The sequence below is a fragment of the Schistocerca americana genome, chromosome 9 (genome assembly GCF_021461395.2).
Source record: "Schistocerca americana isolate TAMUIC-IGC-003095 chromosome 9, iqSchAmer2.1, whole genome shotgun sequence".
Classification (NCBI taxonomy): Eukaryota; Metazoa; Arthropoda; class Insecta; order Orthoptera; family Acrididae; genus Schistocerca; species Schistocerca americana.
The window spans coordinates 28,964,725-28,990,921 of record NC_060127.1 but is presented as its reverse complement, the minus strand read 5'-3'; the positions used below and the strand labels follow the sequence as shown (position 1 = coordinate 28,990,921).

General features: G+C 44.0%; 1 protein-coding gene across 1 annotated transcript in view; it reads right to left on the bottom strand.

Annotated features, from left to right (window-relative positions):
- LOC124550922 (endoglucanase 20-like) overlaps window positions 1-15,882 on the bottom strand; it is a 41,694-nt gene extending 25,812 nt beyond the window's left edge. Inside the window, exons 1-3 of the mRNA XM_047125719.1 lie at window positions 15,733-15,882; window positions 9,466-9,633; window positions 5,798-6,076 (exon numbers count right to left, since the gene is read on the bottom strand). Of these exons, the coding sequence (XP_046981675.1) occupies window positions 5,798-6,076; window positions 9,466-9,633; window positions 15,733-15,787 (502 nt within the window). The 5' untranslated portion in view covers window positions 15,788-15,882. The remainder of the gene's footprint in view (window positions 1-5,797; window positions 6,077-9,465; window positions 9,634-15,732) is intronic.
- Window positions 15,883-26,197: the final 10,315 nt, after the last annotated feature.

Below are 26,197 nucleotides of genomic sequence, written 5' to 3'. Positions count from 1 at the left end.
AGCTTTTCTACTGTTCTAACAGTTGCCAAATGGTTCGTTCCTTATGTACCTGATCCATGGGCCCAACTGCCACGTTCAGACTTCCTTGGAATTTAAATGAGTTTTTTAAACTTACATGTCTTTATCCTACGTAAATTAACTTTGCATTGCGATGATGTATTGCTGTAGGTACTATAAATCACATTGCATGTTTCGCAAATCATTGTAATTAATAATTGTGGGGCTATAACAGCACTGAATTTGATATCTTAACTTCTGCCAGGAGGGAGAAATCAATGCAGGCAACAGCCTCTCTCATGACTCCTTTTTCATTAAGAAAGATTTGATTTCAACAGCTCCGAAACGCACTATTCATCCATTCTTACATAATTACGACAATCACCGGCTCTTAGTTGCTTAATTAGCTGATCTTGGGTATACTTCTTTCCTTGCATTAGGCGGAATTTTGTCCACAGATTTCTCTGCTTTTTTGGCATTGTTACGACTAGAATAGCCAAAGAAAACCCTCTTTGTTTCTGTGCAGAACCAAGGAGGAACTTTCAGGACAAACTCTATGAAGCTAAGGTTAGAAAATCACAACAAGCCGGCACTGTAATCGCCGAGTGCAGTCAGTCGGGACGTGCCTGAAGGCTGCCACGAAATAGGGCGGTCGGATAGCCCATAACCTGATGGGTATGTAGGGGTCATAAATATATTTTTTTCTTGACTATATATACAGAGGGGTCCGAAAAATGTATCCACTGTTTAAAAGTCTATAGCTTGCAAACTAATTGATGGAGTTGTCTCATTTTTGGTGTAAGTGTAGCTTAAAGTCCAACTTAAAGATATCATTATAGGTGTTGGAAACGGTCACCATTAGCATCCACACAAAAACGATGCCGCCGAACTGGAGAACGAACTACTGACTGCAACGTGTTCAGTTGGATATTTGCACATGAATGTACGATGGATTTTCGAAATTCGTCCAATGTGCGTGGCTTTTGTCGATAGACGACGTCCTTCAGTGTTCCCCACAGGTAAAAGCCCAGAGCAGTTAGGTCTGGGGAACGTGGTGGATACTCCACCTGCACCTCTACGGCCTATCCATCTTCCTGGTAGATTTTCGTCGAGACACGCCCTAACACGATTTTGGTAATGGGCTGGGACACCATCTTGTTGAAAGTAAACCGTTCTGTCTCCATACAAGTCTCTGGTGACAGGTAAAATAGATATCTGCTTCTGAAGGTACATCTCATCAGTAACTGTGCCGTCAAAGAAGAATGGCCCAATCAAGCCCCGGTAAGACAACCCACACCACACATTTACTACAGGCTAATTCACGGCTTTGTCTACATGGATGTTCGGATTTTCGGCGGCCCAGTAGATGCAGTTGTGGCAATTTACTGTACCATTGAGTTTGAACTGTGCCTCATCAGACTATACAATCATGTCTGCAAACTCTTCATCGTTGCGCACCATATTAGTAAACCACTCGCAGTACTCCATTCTATGATCTGGATCGTCCTCTTTCATTGCGTGTAGCAATCGTGGGATGTAGCACTTCCACTTTGCTGTCTTCAAAATTCGCCGAACACTTGGGCGACTCACTTCAGATTCACGGGAACACTCTCACAGACTTCTGTGGTGAGCGAGTGAATTGCTGAACGCGACGAATCGTTAAACGCGTCGGTGGCTCTGATTGATACTCATTTCACCATTGCCGTTGAACCTCATTAATGTTTTCGTACTTAAAATACCACTTCATAACTGACTTCCTTTCATCGAATGGAAGTCTCGCGAAAGCCATGTTTACTCGAGTAACTACGTACAACTAAGAACAAAACACTGACTATCTGGCGACTGTCATCTGACAAAACAAAACAACGCAATACAACTCTTGTGTGGCTATTGCCGGAACTATATATATATATATATATATATATATATATATATATATATGGTGTTACAAAAGGGTACGGCTAAACTTTCAGGAAACATTCCGCACACACAAAGAAAGAAAATATGTTATGCGGACATGTGTCCGGAAACGCTTACTTTCCATGTTAGAGCTCATTTTATTATTTCTCTTCATATCACATTAATCATGGAATGGAAACACACAGCAACAGAACGTACCAGCGTGATTTCAAACACTTTGTTACAGGAAATGTTCAAAATATCCTCCGTTAGCGAGAATACATGCATCCACCCTCCGTCGCATGGAAACCCTGATGCGATGATGCAGCCCTGGAGAAAGCCGTATTGTATCACAGCCGTCCACAATACGAGCACGAAGAGTCTCTACATTTGGTACCGGGGTTGCGTAGACAAGAGCTTCCAAATGCCCCCATAAATGAAAGTCAAGAGGGTTGAGGTCAGGAGAGCGTGGAGGCCATGCAATTGGTCCGCCTCTACCAATCCATCGGTCACCGAATCTGTTGTTGAGAAGCGTACGAACACTTCGACTGAAATGTGCAGGAGCTCCATCGTGCATGAACCACATGTTGTGTCGTACTTGTAAAGGCACATGTTCTAGCAGCACAGGTAGAGTATCCCGTATGAAATCATGACAGCGTACTCCATTGAGCGTAGGTGGAAGAAACTAAAATGAGCTCTAACATGGCAATTAAGCGTTTCCGGACACATGTCCACATAACATCTTTTCTTTATTTGTGTGAGAGGAATGTTTTCTGAAAGTTTGGCCGTACCTTTTTGTAACACCCTGTATACACACACACACACACACACACACACACACACACACATATATATATATATATATATATATATATATATATATATATGTGTGTGTGTGTGCGTGTGTGTGTGTTTGGCCTTGTCAAGAAAAATTCGCGCACACTGACTTTAAAGTGCGATTCCTCACACATAAGGTTCTGTCTCCATACAAGTCTATCAAAATTGAGTTCTGAGCATATCCCTGGCAGTAAACGGACGTTAAAGACTGACATTCTGGTAACACTGTAATCACAGATACGGTAACCATCTCTGTCAGCACACAAGACTAGTGATGCGCAGGTGGTGCAATAGATAGCGTTTCGGGTTAACATACAGGAGGTCGAACCCTCCTGGGTCTATGTGCATTTGTTTTCATTTGCCAATTTCATTCTGTGAAATAATATTGTAGTAACACCTTTACTTAAGCCACATGTATCTCACATTTACATAGTACAACCATAGCGAAATGCAGTGCACCTGAACGTGGCAAGAATAGTAATTGGTAGTAATCAATGGGACTATTGGGGCAGCGTACACAAGAAACAGGTTTGGAATCAAGCAGATACCGTAGTGCGAAACAATTCGCGTCCATGAAGTGCAAAAGGCTTCTTTAAAAGCTGACCAATGAAAATGGTTGTAATTACATTTCTGTCTTCGTGGTATGTAAATGCAAAATGTTCGAAGACACACTGCATTCGCTGTATGGCGATTAAGACGCCAGGTACCGTACCACGCAGGCTACATTCAGCAAATAAAAACAAATTCGCCTCGTCTCCCGCATGCTAACGTATCAACTGCACAGCATATACTGACAGAGGTAGTTGCCGTACATGTTATTACAGTGCTGCCAGAATGCCAGTCTCTGACGTCAATTTACTGCCAGTAATATGCCCAGGACGAAATTTTGTGACTGACATTTTTGTATTGGCAGTATGTTAGGAATCGCGTTGCGAAGTCAGAGTGCGCGAATTTCTCTTCACCCTGTATATATATGGCATATCGCTGTAGTTTAAAAACCCACCAGGATGATACAGTAATATTTAAAGTCGGTCAGGAACGCTTGCAGATGGATGGAAAGATCATGCAAGCATCAGGAATTTACAGACAACCGTGTAGTTCTGGAGACGTGTTCATGGTTATTACTAAAAGAATAGTGGTAAAACGACAAGACGAACACATGCTCAGCTGTAGAAGGGGAGAAATAGACAGACCAGGCAGGAAACCACAGGATTCGACCTGATAAGACTCAGGTGCTGGCAGCCACAAACTGATACCAGGAAAGGACAAACACAGAGGCCATAGGGATGTCTCTGTTTTTCAATAAATCGATTGCAATAAGGTGTGACTGTAAATGGTATCTTGATACTGGAGCTGAAGAAGATATATATCAGACTTCCACCATGGTATGATAGCAACAGCGGTCGACAGCAGCCGACAATGACCAATTGTATAGGAATTTTCAAAACATGTCTCTACACCAGGTAATTGCAGAAATGGAACGCTTCAGTCAGTAGCGAGCTAGGATGTCCATCGGACTTTGGGAAAACTACAAGGCTCCATGAGAATGTACTACACAGATGGGGACGAAACTTTGGATTTCAAACAGAAATTCGTCCGATCATGGAAAAATGGCCCTATATATCTGAATAGGTTCGACATTTCCAGAGTTCGGTATTTCGGTCCGCTGATGTTTACGTTTTACAATAGAATCGTGTCCTGGACTTGAATGAAACGCCACTCACTTGGTCCCTCCGTATCCAGGCGGTAGACTGGCCTGGGGAAGTTGATGTGCCCCAGGAGGTCCCACTCAGGCAGGTGATTTGGTACTCAGCTGGTCCCTCCATGTCCAGCTGTTAGCCCAACTAGGGGAAGTTATGTAAATCCAGGATTCCTCACTTGGACAGGAGATTTGGTACTCACCAGGTCTCTGCATGTCCAGCTATTAGGCCGACCAGAGGAAGTTGATGTGCTCCATGAGGCCCCACTCGTCCAGGAGATTTGGTACTCACAAGGTCTCTGCATGTCCAGCTGTCAGGCCGACCAGGGCAAGTTGATGTCCTCCAGGAGGCCCCACTCGGATTTGTTACTCACCAGGTCTTGTCCAGCTGTTAAGCCGACCGGGGGAAGTTGATGTGCTCCATGAGGCCCCACTCGTCCAGGAGATTTGGTACTCACAAGGTCTCTGCATGTCCAGCTGTCAGGCCGACCAGGGCAAGTTGATGTCCTCGACGAGGCCCCACTCGGATTTGTTACTCACCAGGTCTTGTCCAGCTGTTAAGCCGACCGGGGGAAGTTGATGTGCTCCATGAGGCCCCACTCGTCCAGGAGATTTGGTACTCACAAGGTCTCCGCATGTCCAGCTGTCAGGCCGACCAGGGCAAGTTGATGTCCTCCACGAGGCCCCACTCGGATTTGTTACTCACCAGGTCTTGTCCAGCTGTTAAGCCGACCGGGGGAAGTTGATGTGCTCCATGAGGCCCCACTTGGCCAGGAGATTTGGTACTCACAAGGTCTCTGCATGTCCAGCTGTCAGGCCGACCAGGGCAAGTTGATGTCCTCCACGAGGCCCCACTCAGATTTGTTACTCACCAGGTCTTGTCCAGCTGTTAAGCCGACCGGGGGAAGTTGATGTGCTCCATGAGGCCCCACTCGTCCAGGAGATTTGGTACTCACCAGGTCTCTGCATGTCCAGCTGTCAGGCCGACCAGGGCAAGTTGATGTCCTCCAGGAGGCCCCACTCGGATTTGTTACTCACCAGGTCATGTCCAGCTGTTAAGCCGACCGGGGGAAGTTGATGTCCTCCACGAGGCCCCACTCGGATTTGTTACTCACCAGGTCTTGTCCGGCTGTTAAGCCGACCGGGGGAAGTTGATGTGCTCCATGAGGCCCCACTTGGCCAGGAGATTTGGTACTCACAAGGTCTCTGCATGTCCAGCTGTCAGGCCGACCAGGGCAAGTTGATGTCCTCCAGGAGGCCCCACTCGGATTTGTTACTCACCAGGTCTTGTCCAGCTGTTAAGCCGACCGGGGGAAGTTGATGCGCTCCACGAGGCCCCACTTGGCCAGGAGATTTGGTACTCACCAGGTCTCTCCGTGTCCAGGCGGTAGGCCGGCCTGGCGAAGTTGATGTCCTCCGGGCGGCCCCAGTAGGCGTGGTCGGCGGTGCCGTTGCCCACCTGCAGGTAGATCTCGTTGGGGCCGGTGTGGGCCTTGAGCAGCCAGTCGGTGCCCCACTTGATGGTGTCGCGCACGCCGTCCATTGCACCAGCCTGAGTGTAGCCCTGCTCGTACTCGATGGCGCCCCACGATAGCATGGTCAGCGCGAAAGACAGTGGGAAGGTGAACTTCACGTAATCGCCAGCTGCAATGACACTCTTCTCAGAACTCAAAAAAATGTTCAAATGTGTGTGAAATCTTATGGGACTTATCTGCTATGGTCATCAGTCCCTAAGCTTACACACTACTTAACGTAAATTATCCTAAGAACAAACACACACACCCACGCTCGAGGGGGGACTCGAACCTCCGCCGGGGCCAGCCGCACAGTCCATGACTGCAGCGCCCCAGACCGCTCGGCTAATCCCGCGCGGCTCTTAGAGCTCACTCTATTTCTGCAGCACACTCCAGTTTCACTCTGTACTGTTATATAGCTAAGTTCGGAGCCTATGTTGTACCTAAAAGTAAATATTTTTGCGCTGTAGTAACAGTATTTTAGCACAATCATGATTTAAGCCCTGAAGTCAGTAATCCGTCGGGTAAAGGTCGTTTATGACGTGTTTAGGGTACTAGACACTCCTGCTGACTTGTATTATCTGTATGAGTGAAATAGTCACAGCAGTAGGTTGCACAGACGCACGTGATTTTACAGAATCTTACAAGAGGATGCAACGTAGCCAATGGGGATCCTTACATTAACTGGATTTAAGCAAGTTGGGTCACAATGGCATCCCTTCAGAGGCTGATTGGAAGTGTCTGTTTTGAATTGTTTGATAGACATTTCTATGTCAGAATAGCTCATTACAAAATAAATTTGGTCTGTCATAGATGTTTGCCTCCATAGCTGAGTGGTCACCCCGGGAGAATGCCATGCAGGCGGCCCACGTTCGATGCCCGGTTGGGTAGGAGATATTCTTCGCTCGGGAACTGTGTGTTATATTGTTTTCGTCACCATTTCGTCCTTATCGAAAAACAGGTGGCGGAAGAGGCGTCAGTTGCACCAGTCGACTAGTCCATCCGACTGGAGGCCGTACCCACAGGAAAGTTCATTTCATTTTTGTAATAAATTTCAGGAGTCAGCTGCTGATGTATGAATCCGAAAACACCTCCTGTCAACTTGACAATGTCTTTTGCCAGGGTTGAGGCTCACATTTCGCTTAGGGTAACGCCTATAAAGGAGCCTGCTAAGTCAGCACACCTACATAGTATATATATATATTCTGATCTAATTCTTGTGCATCAGTGCAGTGAATATGTATAATGTACTTCATTAATACTAACTGTATCAGACACATCTCGTATCGTTTCATATCTATAACTTCCTCTTTAATTTTACGGTTATATGTAGAATCATCCTTCAGGGTGTGCTCCATTGCTTTCATAACGACATTTTAATGTATACCTAGACAATACTCTGAAACTGCACAACGAAATATCAGTCCAAGCTTTTTTTTGTTCACTTGATATCTAGTTTCGGGCCTAGAACCATTTTCAGGTCATCAAACGTAGTCAAAAATGATATTTCCGACGATGTGAAGACCATGTGAAAAATGTGCAGCAAACAATTACAGCGCACACAGCGAAACTAGTCATCAAGAGAAGAAAAATTCCGAAATTTGCAGCTTTGGACTGGTTTTTCGTTGTACTAAGTAACAGAAGTTGGTGACTCACAGCTATTCCAGAGTGTTGGAAGTTTATGATAACTCTTAAAACTTCTACTGATCTGCCATTAAATTCGGCAGTAATACCAATGTCTGGAAGATTTTAAAATGGCGTAAACTACACGTCCAAAGTTTTAAAGTATATTGTATATCTACTTAGCGTTGCCACATAAATTTTCAGTATGAAATGTAACCTAAAATATTTTCGAAATATAGAGATGAAATGTAACCCACATTATAGTCTATCTGATTGACATTACTGTTGAATCAAGTTGTGGAACTATAAAAAGCTTTGCAGCTATCTACGTCAGTCTATCCCACACAAGCTTCTTCATCTCAGAATATGATAGAATTTTCTCATTTTGAGAGCATTGAAGGGCGATGTTTTAATTGTTAAAAATCATTCAGAATCCAAGACCACATAAAATACTTCTTAATTTAGACAAGCGGTTTCAACAGTCTTTGGAGTCATCTTCAGATCTTAAACATCTTTCTGTGAGAAAACATGTTTACTTTACGCCGCCATCTTGTACGTGAGGTCCATCTAAAATGAAGATGTATTACAGCAAAAAGATGTTCAAGACCTGGAGATGACTCCAAAGACTGTGAAACCGGTTGTCTTAGTTAAAGAAATATGTTATGTGGTCTTCGTTTCTGAATGATTCATAAAAATCTAATACCTACTTAAAGCTACATTCATTTCAGTATGCTTACTGAATTCATCTCTTCGCCTCCCTCTACAATTTTTATTCCGCACACTTCCCTCCATTACCAAACTGATTATTTATTGACGCCTTAGGGCGTGTCCTATAAAACATTCCTTCCTTTTAGTCAAGTTGTACCATAAATTTCTTTTTTCTCCATACAATTCAGTATCTCATCGTACGTTATTCCATCCACCTATCTAATCCTTAGTATTGTTCTGTAGTAAAAAGTTTCAAAAACTTTTAGTCTATTCTTGTCTGCTTTATTTATGGTTCACATTCTTCCTCATTGAAAAACTAAACTAACACAAATAATTCGAAAAAAAAACTTCCTAACACTAAAATTTACATTACATGTTAACAAATTCCTCTTTTTCGGAAATTCTGTTCTTGATATCAGCAGCTGGCATTTAATATTTTTTCCTATATAAATTACAATTAAGCAAGTGTACTATAAAAGTTAGGGAAGATTTGGGAAAAAGGGCTGTTAGTACTCGAGAGCAGCAGTATATTACAACAAACTCTTTCTGATACAAGAGTTCCAACTGCGTGTGCTATTTTTGTATAGTTCTATTGCTACATAGCTTGGTCCAAGGTGCTTTACCATACTTACACACATACACTCACATACTCACACACACACACACACACACACACACACACACACACACAACATGTATAAACACACACACACACATATATATATATATATATATATATATATATATATATATACTATATATACTATATATACTGAGTCACACACATACACACTGTCACACATGTGCAATAGAAGAGCTTATTCTCTATATTCACTACATTACAGAAAGCCAGTGAACAGGGCGACCAAGAGATGAATACACCAAGCAGATTCAGAAGGATGTAGGTTGCAGTAGGTACCGGGAGATGAAGAAGCTTGCACAGGATAGAGTGGCATGGAGAGCTGCATCAAACCAGTCTCCGGACTGAAGAGCACAACAACAACAACAGAAAGCCATGGTATGACAACAAGAAATACTTGCGGGTGTTTTTCACTTGAATGACAGTGCCTAAATCCCTAAGGTTGCAACTGGCAAAGGGCTTCGAAGTACATTGCCATTTAAGTACTAACAGACAAAGCTGAATATAAAAATAGCCTATATTCTACAAAACATGGTGAAAGGACCTACCGTCAAAGTACCCCTGGGTGAGGTCTTCCCCGTTCCAGCCCTGGTCGGTGAGGCAGGAGTCCTTCCTCCAGGACACCAGGGAGTCCATGCCGGACAGCCTGCCAGAGCGCTGAGCCTGGTAGAACAGGATCGACTTCTTGATGGCGTCTGCATAGTCGTACGTCGCGCCTGTAACAGTCGGGACAACGGTGGCCGTATAAAAGCTCTCCTCTTAAATGCTACAGATGAATGTCATCTATCAGTGAGGAATGCATTCGAGTCCACAAAGAGCATGGATGGGCTCTAGGGGTAGGTGTGGTCAGGCTCTGCGACTCGATTTGCGAAAAGGTCTCGTCAACATTGTTAATTTCTTATGAAGGTCTGTGAGTGATATATGAAATCATGTTACGCGTGTACAGAACGGGAGGAGGAATACGTCGCCAGCGAGAAATATGTCTCTCCTCTCGCGCGCTAGTCGTGTGGGGTCTTTAGATCCTGCATGGCACGGAGTATGGTCCTTCCGAACCCAGCGTTTCTAAATTCGCAAGACAGTCATGTGATCCCAATGAACGTGAGCAACGATATCACAGAACATTGAACCACACTCTTGACCGACCGTGATTCTGCTGCTGTTGATTTCCGAAAAGCGTTGTCGGACGTTTCTTATTCTTACACTAGGTTTAACAGAACATTCCCACAACCTACTTTGAATTGCGATATCTGCTTCTCATATACGCCATGTAATGTTTCATTATGTATAGAGTGTATATGGCTTAATTCTTATCTGCGCTAAAACTGTAATGATTTTTGTATCTAAGCGTTTAATGCCCTTCGCGACAATTTGACGTTAGTTGCAATCCTTCATTACGTCACAATTTCAATGCCTATTATTATACCTCTCTACAGTTGTGAACTGTTTAGTCGCCTTAAAACCATTACCACTCCAAAACTATTTATATATGAGACTTTTAACGGAAGTCAGGTAAATGGCGTACGTCCACCAACAGTTCCTACTTCAGATCTCACATTTTTTCGATTTTCAAGAAACCTTTGAAGGTACTGCGTTATTCCGTTTTTCAACATAGGTTTTCTCTCATGTACGAGCACGTTTTCATACAATACGTCCAGAAAACTTCTATAGGCTTTACAATGTCCTGCTCAGCAGTTCTTTGGCGTTCCAGAAAGAAAGCTGGTCACAGCCTTTCCGGCACATATGATCGACTTCGTGTTTTATAGTGTGGGTTCACGCGTTTACACACACTCCTCAGTTTCGTTTCGATCTTTATGTGGTGTAAGTACAGGGTGTTTCAAAAATGACCGGTATATTTGAAACGGCAATAAAAACTAAACGAGCAGCGATAGAAATACACCGTTTGTTGCAATATGCTTGGGACAACAGTACATTTGCAGGCGGACAGACTTTCGAAATTACAGTAGTTACAATTTTCAACAACAGATGGCGCTGCAAGTGATGTGAAAGATATAGAAGACAACGCAGTCTGTGGGAGCGCCATTCTGTACGTCGTCTTTCTGCTGTAACCGTGTGCTGTTCACAGCGTGCAAGTGTGCTGTAGACAACATGGTTTATTCCTTAGATCAGAGGATTTTTCTGGTGTTGGAATTCCACCGCCTAGAACACAGTGTTGTTGCAACAAGACGAAGTTTTCAACGGAGGTTTAATGTAACCAAAGGACCGAAAAGCGATACAATAAAGGATCTGTTTGAAAAATTTCAACGGACTGGGAACGTGACGGATGAACGTGCTGGAAAGGTAGGGTGACCGCGTACGGCAACCACAGAGGACAACGCGCAGCTAGTGCAGCAGGTGATCCAACAGCAGCCTCGGGTTTCCGTTCGCCGTGTTGCAGCTGCGGTCCAAATGACGCCAACGTCCATGTATCGTCTCATGCACCAGAGTCTACACGTCTATCCACACAAAATTCAAACGCGGCAACCCCTCAGCGCCGCTACCATTGCTGCACGAGAGACATTCGCTAACGATATAGCGCACAGGATTGATGACGGCGATATGCATGTGGGCAGCATCTGGTTTACTGACGAAGCTTATTTTTACCTGGACGGCTTCGTCAATAAACAGAACTGGCGCATATGGGGAACCGAAAAAACCCCATGTTGCAGTCCCATCGTCCCTGCATCCTCAAAAAGTACTGGTCTGGGCCGCCATTTCTTCCAAAGGAATCATTGGCCCATTTTTCAGATCCGAAACGATTACTGCATCACGCTATCTGGACATTCTTCGTGAATTTGTGGCGGTACAAACTGCCTTAGACGACACTGCCAACACCTCGTGGTTTATGCAAGATGGTGCCCGGCCACATCGCACGGCCGACGTCTTTAATTTCCTGAATGAATATTTCGATGATCGTGTGATTGCTTTGGGCTATCCGAAACATACAGGAGGCGGCGTAGATTGGACTCCCTATTCGCCAGACATGAACCCCTGTGACTTCTTTCTGTGGGGACACTTGAAAGACCAGGTGTACCGCCAGAATCCAGAAACAATTGAACAGCTGAAGCAGTACATCTCATCTGCATGTGAAGCCATTCCGCCAGACACGTTGTCAAAGGTTTCGGGTAATTTCATTCAGAGACTACGCCATATTATTGCTACGCATGGTGGATATGTGGAAAATATCGTACTATAGAGTTTCCCAGACCGCAGCGCCATCTGTTGTTGAAAATTGTAACTACTGTAAATTCGAAAGTTTGTCTGCCTGAAAATGTACTGTTGTCCCAAGCATATTGCAACAAACGGTGTATTTCTATCGCTGCTCGTTTAGTTTTTATTGCCGTTTCAAATATACCGGTCCTTTTTTAAACAACCTGTATGTCTTATCAATAGTATCAAACGGATTTACTTTCAATCAGTATTCAGCAAATGTTCAAATGTCAGCTTTTTATTTACGTAAACGTTCTCTACTTTTTTGTCTCAGATACCTACTGCACCATTTCCTTCACTGGTCTCTAATTGCAGATTCCAACTTGTGACGACGACCCTGAAGTTAAGCGATCTTGAGGAAAATTTTGAGGAACAACCCAGTGACACATTGCCGTATTTGAGAATGAAGAAACACGTGCCCATACTACTGAAGATAGTGAGTCACGCAGTAGGCAGATCTTTAGAGCAGCAATGGTCATTTCGAAAAAGGATAGTCGCGGGAGTTGGACAGACAAATAAAGGTCTAAGAAAGGCAGCTGCGAAGATATTGTGGCCAACACAAGAAATACGTAAATGGATGGGTGAAAGTACAAAAACGTTTGGTAAAGAAAAGGAATGAAGCAAGTGCAAATGATAAAGAAATAATGATGGGAAGGAAAGACTGAGCACACAGAAAAATCTAAACAACTTCCAAAGAAATATTTTGCTTGGCCAGTTTTCCAAAGCTTCGTATTTGAAAGAAACGTCATTGTATTCCACCAAATGCTAATATCCTCACTTGTTAGCAGTATTTTTTAAGACAAAGACGGTTTCAAGAAGTGACATTGCAGTAGTAAGAATTAAACATTTTCTCACTCTAAGGATTCCGCCTTGTAAGCTTCTATTCTAAAGTAAAAGTTCACCTCTGCTAACAATAATGGCAATCTGCTTGTCAAGACTTCCTTGTGTGTTTTTATGAGTGCGTGCATGTGCGTGTGTTTATGTTATTGTGTGTGTGCGGGGGGGGGGGGGGGTCATCTACATATGTACAGCTCAACTGAAGATAACCATGTGACTGAAACCGGTTTCGACAAGTAAAGTAGACACAGCAGCAGCTTTTTGTAATGTGATGTCTTACATTTTATGAAAATTTAGAAGTAAAGGTGTCAACAATCTTATTGCAAAACGAATTCCACGGTTAGACGCGAAAGGCAGAGTGGATAGTTAAAAATAGAGTACTGAAATATTTTCTAGGGCAAGAAATTGTCCGCTAACTTGCCACAAGAAAAATGTGAGCCAATTAGGAGAACATAAGGGTTCCCACAGCATTTCTACACGACTTGGCATCACTGGAGAAAGTAGCAAAAACGGAAGAATAATCAAAGCTGTGTATAGGATCGTTGAGGCTGAAGACATACCATGCGACTTTCGAAACATCGAGGCAGTCGCAAATACAGCAAGAGCAGGAAAATTAGAGGATACTGTAATCAGTTTGACACCTCATGCTTCAAAATTTCCGACCAGAATAGTATACACAACGGGAACTGAAAGTGTTATAGGACGATCAGTTAGAGCGGAGTATAGCTAAAGGCATCAGAAAGCCAGTTCTGAAGTTATTCTTAACAATGGAAGCAAAACGTAGGTACCGACCGTTGTGGCCGAGCAGTTCTAAGTGTTTCATTCTGGAAACGCGTGACGGCTACGGTCGCAGGTTCGAATCCTGCCTCGGGCATGGATGTGTGTGATGTCCTTAAGTTAGTTAGGTTTAAGTAGTTCCAAGTTATAGCGGACTGATGACCTCAGATGTTAAGTCGCATAGTGCTCAGAGCCATTTGAACCATTTTTTTGAAAACGTAGGACAACTGAAAGTTTCATAGGATACGGCGACCCATAAGAAGAAAACATGAAAGTGTTGCAAGGCGCCCGAAATCAACCTAAAAGAACACTGCATGATGTGGGCTACACCTCCGAGACTGATTTTATTAACTGCGCATGAGCGACGTCAACCTAATAGCTACGGTGGTGGCTTGATCAAACAACAGCAAACAACAGCTGTTAAGTAAGAATGTGCACCGCAAGTGTGTCTTCTTTCTTGCGTCACAAACCGAAACGAAGCTGCTTCTATAAATCAGATGTTCTAGAAATTCTCCAGATTATTTTGAAGAAGAAAAAAGTGTGTACAAGGCTTAAAGGAGGACTCAGAAGTGGGATTAATACTGAGGACAAAATAATATCAACGACAATATCCTCTGATGACAATAATGAGGAAGAATTATGAGGTGTGATAAATTGAAGAAATGTCAACAGAGTGCAAAATTTTGACTAAGGGCTGAACAATTGGATGGCTGATGTAACTGATTATTTATTCCTGAAACAATTACGATTTATTACAGGCGATTACTGGTTGCGTATTTTTTGTCATATACAGATCTTTTCAGCGTAGCTTAACATGTAGAGTTCATTTGCGTTTACAGCTCTCTCAACATTAAAATCGTATTTCAAAATTAATTTTGTATTTTAATGTTGAGACGGCTACTCTGGCAGTGAACTTATTTATGTGACGTAGGTTATCGGATAGTAAAATCAGAAATTACTGGGAAGAATCGGTGTGAGCGGGCTTATAATAACTGCGTGCATTTACGGAGTCCTTATATTCTTGGGGTCGCTGGAGGTGTATTGGTAGAGAAGTGAGGTTTCTGAAGCGTAGGGCTGAGACCTATGGTTACCTGTATCATTGGTATGCTGTAGAACACGAATAGGTTCGCGTGATTGAAACGTATCGGCAGTGTAGAGGATGCACTGGAGATGACTGCGGCTGGTAGAAACCCTCCGACTTGTTGCATGATATTGGAATATCCATTGTTGACGGTGGTTAGGACGGTGGTTAGAAAGGAAGAAAGCAATAAGGCAGAAATGAAGAGCTAGTAAAGGGGACTAGAATGCAACACAGCGTCGTAGTCTATATCGAGATGAAAGACATAATTATTACGTATTTTCTATGTTACCAAGTTTATACGAGAGTATAAAATTTCGCAAAATTTTGATGTATTCTCGTTGCTGATAAGGCGACAAAAGCAAAATAAAAACTATGGAATAGAGTTCCATTCATTCATTTGGTGGACGGGGAGGAGAGAGAGAGAGAGAGAGAGAGAGAGAGAGAGCACTCCGCCTTCAGGCCACAAGTGGCCCATCGGGACCATCCGACCGCCGTGTCATCCTCAACTAAGGATGCGAATAGGAGGGGCGTGTGGTCAGCACACCGTTCTCCCGGTCGCTACGATGGTTTTCTTTGACCGAAACCGCTACTATTGGGTCGAGTAGATCCTCAATTGGCACCACGAGGCTGAGAGCACCCCTAAAAATGGCAACAGCGCATGGCGGCCCTAAGGGTCACCCATCCAAGTGCCGGCCACCCCCGATAGCGCTTAACTTCAGTGATCTGACGGGAACCGGTGTATCCACTGCGGCAAGGCCGATGCCGGGGGCGGTGAGGAGGGGGGGGGGGGGGGGAGTGGGGCGGTGGATAGGGAGAATAGCGTGACAAATTTCTTGACCGCTGTGCTAGTTACTAAACGATCGAAATGTTAGCAGGTGGCAGCTAGCGAGCAGTTCGCAAGCGAGGCACTGACCGTCAGAGGCGGCGACGGCGACCAGTAAGCAAGCGAGAGTCCTCCAGAGAGCCATCTCGGTGTTTCAGCGGCAGTCCTGGCGGAGGTGCGCCGCCTACATATAAGCCCGCTCCCCACCCACGCCCCCTCACAAAACCTGCAGCTGCTGTTTGCACAGTGGCAGCTGCGCTCCGTGTCGGCACACTTGTTTTTGCATCGCGCGACACACCTCCGACCGTCAACACAGCTCTAACCCTTGTGCGCAGACGCGCTGTGTTTGCGAGAGAGCCGCAGGACCAATCAGCACTGGCGACCCTGAACACGGAGGTGCATTTTGTGTTTGTCTGGCACGCTTCTGAGCTCCCGAAAATAGTAAGATTATGCCCTCCTTCAGTCGTCAATATCTTGTATAGAAGATAAATAACTGCCATTCTGTTTGTTCGGATCAGTGGCACAGTTACGACGCAAGGCCGCCTGGTGGCCCTTTATTAAAAGAAAAGGAAGAGTATTTCTGTACGTGACAATAGGTGAGAAGGACGATTGTCGCAAAACGAAATCCCATACCGCTAAAAACATTCCTATGCATGGGGTAGTCAAAAAGTTTTGGTTGCCGTTTCAAAAAATTTCTTTATCTAGTTCTGCATTTCTGGCGTCAGGTAACGCCTGTTATGGTGCCCATCTCTTCCCTGGCCATTCCACACTTTTCTGCCCTACCAGATTACAATATCTGACATATCAATGTAGTCTTCTGCAGTTAATTTAATCGAGATATTCAATCCATTTCCTTCTGAGGCCCTCAGTTTGTATAAGGTAACAAACTATTGATACCAACTGCATCAGGACTTCATGCGGGATTTGCGGCGACAAATTAAAAAGTGTGCCACACCAGAATTCAAACGCAGTATCTCGTGCTTGATGGGCAGTTGGGTTAACCAATGCGCTACCCAGAAACAGTGTGTATCACACGCTCCCTGGGCGACTCACATTCGTACCTAGCGCCACCTCTCCACAGTCCCAGTCCATCTTCTCCATGCTCGCAAATTTTTAGCTTCCTGCTGGTGGAACAAAATGTGCATGTGTGCCGAACTTTTTCCGTCAAAGTGAATCAATTGTGTGAATGCGTAGTGTCTGTTCTTTCGAACATGTCTAAAAGTGTGCATTCATATTGAGCCGTGGCTGGCTCATGCTATGCACTGGATTAAACCTTAGCAGCGATTCTGCGTTTAGCCTCCCGTGGCTATGGCGATTATGCTGTTATCCTCTCCTTCTGCAGGTGGCAGCAGCGGTGTATATCGATATTCCCACCCTGTACTATTTTTGATCTGGCGCTTATAGTTTCCGGCTGGGCGGTGTGCGATAAGCAGGTCGGTTGGCGTGGAGCAGTGAGGAATTCTCGGCGGGGCGTCGTTTGGCCGGGGCCCACTGTCGGGAGTGTGTGTCGCTGTTCCCATTGCTAAGAGGTCCGTGGCTCACCGACCCTGGACACGAAAGTTGAGTTTTGATTTAACCTACCAGCGAGTCGAGACTGTTCACATTGTGTCTTTTGCAGTTCGTTGTCGGCTGTTGGGATATTCCCGCGAGCAACAACATGGTTTCCAAGTTAGGAAAATGCTAGCCACCGTCCAGTGGAGTTTCACTGTATTTGGTTATTTGAATTGAAGTGCACCAGCGGAATCTTTTGCCTTGTGGCCGTAACGTTCCGGTTATCTGCCCTGGCCGTTGACGTAAATTTCAGGCAGTGTGGTTTCCTCAGCGTGTTGTTGCTGTCCAGCACGGTGTGTAGTTCGACATCTCCTTTGTACAGTTGGTTGTGGGCGCCACTATCTTCTACATTGTTCAGTTGAACTCCCTGTTGTGCCCTGGTAGGGTGAAGTGGAAGTCATCTTGTCGGTGGGTCCGCTGACTGTCGGTCGGTTGGGTTGTCGTCGGATCGTGAATGGTTGGCCCGACTGCCTGACTCTCCTAAGCGAGCGTTAGTGTTTGAATTCCAGGCCGACCCTCGAACATCTGAGTGCCCTTGTGTCTACTGCCCTATTTTTTTTAAAAAAATTTCTAGTTGTTTGTACTTGTATGGCTTCTAGTCGATTTTTTTTAAATTACAGTTGTTTTACTCTTATGGCCTTCAGCCTAGTTTAAAGTACTGTTTCACGTAAGCCCTATGGCATTTTATAAATTTTAATGTTGTTGAATTTTTTTAAGTCTTGGGCCTTTGGCCGATTTTGAGTTTGAGTTGTTTGCTCTTAAGGCCTTCAGCCAAAATTAAAGAACTGTTTCACCTAAGGCCTTTGGTATTTAAAAAAATTAATGTTATTAAGTTTTATATGTTAGGGCTAAGACGATTTGAATTTAACTTGTTTATTTCAGCCTAAGTAAGGAACTGTTTTAAGATAAGGCTTGCCTTTTAAATTCTGATTATGCTTGTGTTTTAAGTTATTGGCCTTCAGCCATTTTTAAATTAAAGTGTGTTTAAAACAAATTTTTGGGGCTCTTGTATTGTTTGATCAAATAATAAAGTTGTATGTTCGAGTGTAACTGACAACCCCTTAGTTTTGCCTCTTTCCATAATTCTGTCCTGAACTGCGGGTTAAGCAGGGCGTTTCGCATATACTTCAATTTTGTTTCTAACTGAAAATGTAGGGGCATCCAAATGAAAACTGAACATCCGCCATAATGGGAAAGTAATCACCACTCACGCGGAGACATTATCTCACTGGGAGACGAGATGATCAATTCCTGTTTCTTAGAAGGCAGTCGGCAGGTGATGGTTGCAGTGATCACTGTAGAAAATATCTACTAATAGCAGCAGTATCGCTGGCCCCGGGTTTGATCACAACCGTGGTGATTCTTCCTGCACGTCGGTCAGGGGCCTGAAAATGGCGCAGTAAGACGCTAAAACTGGTTGCCAAATAAAATAAGGCTGGAAATTTGACGGCTGAAAGGCGTTTAGACATTCTTTATCGAACACCTGGGTCGCGCAATTATCTCTAAAAAGATGGACATACAGAGAATCGACTTTGGTTTGACACATAAACGTTTCCGCAAACCACGCCAGACATATCCGTCATAAACGGCTAATTCTCGGCTTGTACTACGAGTAGAAGTGTGGACTACATACAATACGATGTTGAATGCGTTCTATGTGTTGAACAAGAATACGGAGGAAGGGTGGAGGGAGGAGGATGCGTAGAATTCTTCTTAAATAAAAAGTATCTTCGGACTATTGCTGCTTTTATCAGAAGCTTTGAGTATCGAGCTGTGTTTGTTGTTGTTGTGGTCTTCAGTCCTGAGACTGGTTTGATGCAGCTCTCCATGCTACTCTATCCTGTGCAAGCTTCTTCTCTCCCAGTACCTACTGCAGCCTACATCCTTCTGAATCTGCTTAGTGTATTCATCTCTTGGTCTCCTTCTACGACTTTTACCCTCCACGCTGCCCTCCTATACTAAATTGGTGATCCCTCGATGTCTCAGAACATGTCCTACCAACCGGTCCCTTCTTCTAGTCAAGTTGTGCCACAAACTCCTCTTCTCCCCAATTCTATTCAATACCTCCTCATTAGTTATGTGATCTACCCATCTAATCTTCAGCATTCTTCTCTAGCACCACATTTCGAAAGCTTCTATTCTCTTCTTGTCTAAACTATTTATTGTCCACGTTTCACTTCCATACATGGCTACACTCCATACAAATACTTTCAGAAACGACTTCCTGACATTTAAATCTGTACTCGATGTTAACAAATTTTTCTTCTTCAGAAACGCTTTCCTTGCCATTGCCAGTCTACATTTTATATCCTCTCTACTACGACCATCATCAGTTATTTTGCTCCTCAAATAGCAAAACTCCTTTACTACTTTAAGTATCTCATTTCCTAATCTAATTCCTTCAGCGTCACCCGACTTAATTCGACTACATTCCATTGTCCTCGTTTTGCTTTTGTTGATGTTCAGCTTATACCCTCCTTTCAAGACACTGTCCATTCCGTTCAACTGCTCTTCCAAGTCCTTTGCTGTCTCTGACAGAATTACAATGCCATCGGCGAACCTCAAAGTTTGTATTTCTTCTCCATGGATTTTATTACCTACTCCGAACTTTTCTTTGGTTTTCTTTATTGCTTGCTCAATATACAGATTGAATAACATAGGGGACAGGCTACAACCCTGTCTCACTCCCTTCCCAACCACTGCTTCCCTTTCATGCCCCTCAGGCTCATATAACTGCCATCTGGTTTCTGTACAAATTGTAAATAGCCTTTCACTCCCTGTATTTTTACCCCTGCCACCTTCAGAATTTGAAAGAGAGTATTCCAATCAACATTGTCAAAAGCTTTCTCTAAGTGCACAAATGCTAGAAACGTAGGTTTGACTTTCTTTAATCTTTCTTCTAAGATAAGTCGTAGGCTCAGTATTGCCTCACGTGTTCCAACATTTCTACGGAATCCAAACTGATCTTCTCCGAGGTCGGCTTCTGTCAGTATTCCATTCGTCTGTAAAGAATTCGCGTTAGCTGTGGTACTCTAGATGAAAATCACGGCACAGAGTTGCAACTGATTTCTGCAGAGCACAAACGCTTTTCGCTCCCACGTGAATCGAAAACTTACATGGCCGAGCGGTTCTAGGGGCTTCAGTCCGGAACCGCGCTGCTGCTACGGTCGCAGGTTCGAATCCTGTCTCGGGCATGGATGTGTGTGATGTCCTTAGGTCTGTTAGGTTTAAGTAGTTCTAAGTCTAGAGGACTGATGACCTCAGATGTTAAGTGCCATAGTGCTCAGAGCCATTTTTGAAACCTTACAAGTGGAGCCAAGTCAAATTTTATTTGCGTTGCGCTGCTCTCCTGATTCTCTATCTCCATTTATGTAGAAGAAACAGTCCTGTGAAATCAAATGAATGTTTTTGAAACTCCCTGTGTTACTGCATCGAACCATGAATTGTGAAGCGACCTCTACGTCCACTCACGGTCGATGCGATCATTGCGTTGCCTAAAGTTGATCCTGGCAGCATTCAATATGTTTCCATCGCCGTTTTCATCGAGCACTATGGTGATAGGGGGATTTGAACTGGTGTACGTAAAGGACGCCCAGGACACACATTCATCGTATACTGGCAGTTGTGCACTGTCCTTATCTACAAATACTTACCATTCTCCTCAAGAAACGTAGTGCGCAGTTCTGTAGCATTGTCCTCGGGATAAATACGAGCCATACTGTTTAGGTGGTGGTCGTCAGGTGCAAGTTGGCTACTGTGGTTGGACGATGGCAACTACTAAGGCGCACAGTCGGCCAACTCCCTCTGAAACCTGGATATAATAGAAAAAAGTACCCAAAACCCTACAAAACTATGTTCAGATTCTTCGGGTCACTGATTAGGAGTCCGATGTCGGTGTTACAAAATTTGAAATGGTGGATCGATTTTGGTGGATCAAAAATTACAAATACGTAGCGGATTCCAGCAAAAGTTTGGATATAAGGAATTTAACGTCGCTAATAACGCATTAAAGTTGCAGTATTGAAATCTTTCAATTTTTACATTTTTCACACCAAATACGTCACATTTGTCGTTTGTATCGTTATCGCTTTCAGCAGGGTCGCTGTCCGTTTGTCCACCGGGAGATGGTTCGGAACGCAGATCTTTTCTGGAATCTCGAGATAAGTAGATCCGAAGATGCCAGAAGCCATTGGAATATATCACACATCGTTTACCCACGAAAATGTTTGTGTGTAAGTCTTGTCGGTGACGCCGGATGTTCTTATTCCGAGTTACCGGCGCATCTTCAGATAGACGACCAATGGGCATCAGGGTAGCTTCGATTATGCCTTGTCCGTGCATCAAAATTATGTGGACTGATGATATTCGTGTCTGGTCACCAGCCGGAACATAACGTCATCTCGACACAATATTTCGGAGGTCTACCTGGTCCCATCTTCAGGTGAGTAAGCCGTCCGGCGAGTTAGTGTGACGTCTTACTCACCTTAAGATGGGAGCCAGGTGGACCGCCGAAATATTGTGTCGAGATGACGTTGTGTTCCTGCCGGAGACTCGACATGAATAATAACATCAATTACTACGGCTGGAAAGTTTACAGAGCCATACGTCGAATGATATCAGCAGCGGGTGTTACTGCAGAATATTGTGAGTCCGGAGAAGCTGGCATCCGACTTGTGACAAATATACTTTCTTTCAGATTTCTCGATAGAAATGCTTTAGTTCTACAGTGTCTTGCACAGAATTTGAATATTTCTGCATAGTTCCTCGAAAAGAAAAACAATACGACTCGGGAATATTTTAATCGTGTAAAAAAATTACCTTCCGATTTCAGAAAAAAAATTATGATCACAGTTCTGAGTAGCTTCCCAAGAATTCTAAAGGAAAGCCTAATGATATTTTCTTGTGCACAGGTAATACTTTATGAGTGTTGGAATAACAAGAAATCCGTCTTTACCGTGTGGTACTACCGCACTCAACAGAAATGACCATCTACTAAAAACATGCAAATATGCGCACGCATCTATATATGAAGTCGTTAACTATACTATAAGGTAGCAGAAGAACAACTTAGGCAAGTGGAGCCACGTAGACGAAATTTTTTAACCGCCGTTTCAGATAGTAGTTTAGATTTATGTACATATATACTCCTGGAAATTGAAATAAGAACACCGTGAATTCATTGTCCCAGGAAGGGGAAACTTTATTGACACATTCCTGGGGTCAGATACATCACATGATCACACTGACAGAATCACAGGCACATAGACACAGGCAACAGAGCATGCACAATGTCGGCACTAGTACAGTGTATATCCACCTTTCGCAGCAATGCAGGCTGCTATTCTCCCATGGAGACGATCGTAGAGATGCTGGATGTAGTCCTGTGGAACGGCTTGCCATGCCATTTCCACCTGGCGCCTCAGTTGGACCAGCGTTCGTGCTGGACGTGCAGACCGCGTGAGACGACGCTTCATCCAGTCCCAAACATGCTCAATGGGGGACAGATCCGGAGATCTTGCTGGCCAGGGTAGTTGACTTACACCTTCTAGAGCACGTTGGGTGGCACGGGATACATGCGGACGTGCATTGTCCTGTTGGAACAGCAAGTTCCCTTGACGGTCTAGGAATGGTAGAACGATGGGTTCGATGACGGTTTGGATGTACCGTGCACTATTCAGTGTCCCCTCGACGATCACCAGTGGTGTAAGGCCAGTGTAGGAGATCGCTCCCCACACCATGATGCCGGGTGTTGGCCTTGTGTGCCTCGGTCGTATGCAGTCCTGATTGTGGCGCTCACCTGCACGGCGCCAAACACGCATACGACCATCATTGGCACCAAGGCAGAAGCGACTCTCATCGCTGAAGACGACACGTCTCCATTCGTCCCTCCATTCACGCCTGTCGCGACACCACTGGAGGCGGGCTGCACGATGTTGGGGCGTGAGCGGAAGACGGCCTAACGGTGTGCGGGACCGTAGCCCAGCTTCATCGAGACGGTTGCGAATGGTCCTCGCCGATACCCCAGGAGCAACAGTGTCCTTAATTTGCTGGGAAGTGGCGGTGCGGTCCCCTACGGCACTGCGTAGGATCCTACGGCCTTGGCGTGCATCCGTGCGTCGCTGCGGTCCGGTCCCAGGTCGACGGGCACGTCCACCTTCCGCCGACCACTGGCGACAACATCGATGTACTGTGGAGACCTCACGCCCCACGTGTTGAGCAATTCGGCGGTACGTCCACCCGGCCTCCCGCATGCCCACTATACGCCCTCGCTCAAAGTCCGTCAACTGCACATACGGTTCACGTCCACGCTGTCGCGGCATGCTACCAGTGTTAAAGAGTGCGATGGAGCTCCGTATGCCACGGCAAACTGGCTGACACTGACGGCGGCGGTGCACAAATACTGCGCAGCTAGCGCCATTTGACGGCCAACACCGCGGTTCCTGTTGTGTCCGCTGTGCCGTGCGTGTGATCATTGCTTGTACAGCCCTCTCGCAGTGTCCGGAGCAAGTATGGTGGGTCTGACTCACCGGTGTCAATGTGTTCTTTTTTCCATTTCCAGGAGTGTATGTCACTACGCAGGTTAAAATGTCATAAACCTACCTTCTGCAGTGCCCATCTTGTTTTATCCTGACAACTGCGCAGGATCGCTGTCATATCTGAAAAAAGTGTCGTTTCCGATGCATAGTTTAGTGGTAACTGTCAAGACACGTATCGTGTCGACTTGAGAGTGGATTGCCACCGCAGTATGAACCAGTGCAACCTACAAAAGATTTCCCTGGACTTAAGTCGGACAGCACAGTTTTTCTGTTTCTGTTTTGAGCAGGATCTCAAGCAAGTTGGCCCACTATGCGACTCAAATCTGAAATGTGCAGTGTCTGATGACAGTGGTTAAATGTTCGAATGAAGTAGCTATCTCATCCACCTTTAATGTATAAATTCGTTGGAGCCATTATTTCTACGTCTTGCAATTTTCGCATTGTTACCGCAAAATCAGTGCCCGTTAGTTATAGACATAGCCTTCTTCTCAGATGATTAGAACGTGTACAGTGAAATTAAATACAGCCAGATTTTTCCGAAGTATCATGGCATTGTGGTATCGTCTCTTCTGGTTCTTGTATTTACGAGAAAAGTGCTAGAATATTTGACCGATACCTTTCCAGTTCGTGTTGTAGGCTGGAGTCTGGTGGTTGGTACGTTGCAGCTTTCGACTCTAGTCTATCCTCAGGAAGACTGTTCATGTCTTTATAACCACTCCGTCTCTCTGAACCTGACAACTGTATTCATTTCTAGGTCTCCGTCTATAATTTTTACCACCTACTCTTCCACCCATCACCATACTGACTTCCTTGATGCTCCTGGACAGCGTCTTATCAACTGATCCATTCTTTTAGTGAACTTGTGGCATGAATTCCTGCTTCTCCAATTTGTTTCAGTACATACTTATTAGTTACAAGGTCTACTTTTCCCTTCTCCAGCATTCTGACTCAATTCTTACAACCTCTTGTATTGGTCTCTGGATTCACATTTCAATTGAGTCACTTTAAACGGTTACTTATTGCCCATCACCGCAAGACACATTTTGCTAAAGACCTTGGCAGTATAACAATAGCAAAGCTAATCACGTGAAATAACTCTCCTTTCCAGTAATACTATTAAAAAGAATTTTCAGAGCAAGTTGTGTGTCGCTGCATCTCAGTGAATAATATTTAACATCTCATTGTTGTTTTATGAAACGTTGTTGGATGATCTAGAGTTCATTAATATGAAACGTATTTATATACTAATTTATTACGTCAATATCGCGAAATTACTACGCATGTTCACGATACGAGTTTCAGCGTGATATTTCAATCTTCAGATCCGATACTTAAATCCATAAACAGCTTCCTCATTGTGCAAAAACTCTAGTTTTGTCCGTAGTAAACATCATTAAAATGTTATAAAGTACGTTGCTGAAGTAAGAAAGCATCATCCTGTGACATGGGAAAGGAAATGAAATCAAAACGTTGTTGTGTGATCTCTATATAGCGCTTACGAAATTAGATTAAGTTTATCCGTTACGGATATTTTAGAACCTGTGACTCTCAATTGAATGTAAATACATAAAACTTCAACCTGTCATTTTTTTGAACAGTTATTTATTATTTCATGTACCGGTTTTCGAACCTTTTCAGGCTCATCTTCACATGGTTTTGCATATCTATTTCTACCATAATGCTCGGCGCTGGCTCTATGCCAGGAAATGGAACATGATTTAACGTATCGACACGAGTTTTGTTTATCTGCCGGTATGGATGCGAAATTTAGTTTTGTACTTACTGCAACCGTATGGGTGGCTTTTTTTCTATTAGTTTGTTTTGAAAAATTCATAACATTTATTCTTTTACGCTTCCATGTGCTTTTTGCGTGCTGTCTTACTATAATTATTATAGCAAAGATAACTGGAGTAGAATACCCCGTTGTTCATGAGGGTTCACTTAGGCCCCCAGTTCACCCTCTCATTTCTCAAGACCCTCTGTTACATAATCCCTACATAAAAAGTACACGGCGATACTTCAAATACACTTGCCTTGTGACGAAGTGATGCATACTTTACTAACATATTTTATACTGTTTTTGTGAAATTCAGTATGAGTACAAAAAGAGTTCGTATGTTATGAAGAAACTGTTCGTGGATTAATTATCATATATGAAGATGACAATAACATGTTGAAACTAATAATGTAAATAGCTGAAGTAATTAGCGATCTTGATGTAAAAGGTTACTGAATGAACATTTATAAATCGGCAAGTTCCCATTGCAAAATATGTCAATTATTAAAGAACTTATCTATGTCTAGAAACAGAGTACATGAACCTCACTCGACTGCATTTAATAGCTATTTTTCTACATTTTACTCTGCATAGTTCATGGCTTTCAAACATTACCTAGTGATTCCTTTACAGAATTTTGTGATTTATAATTGCAGTCGGTGTTGATCGGACTTTGGTTAGATCCAGTTTG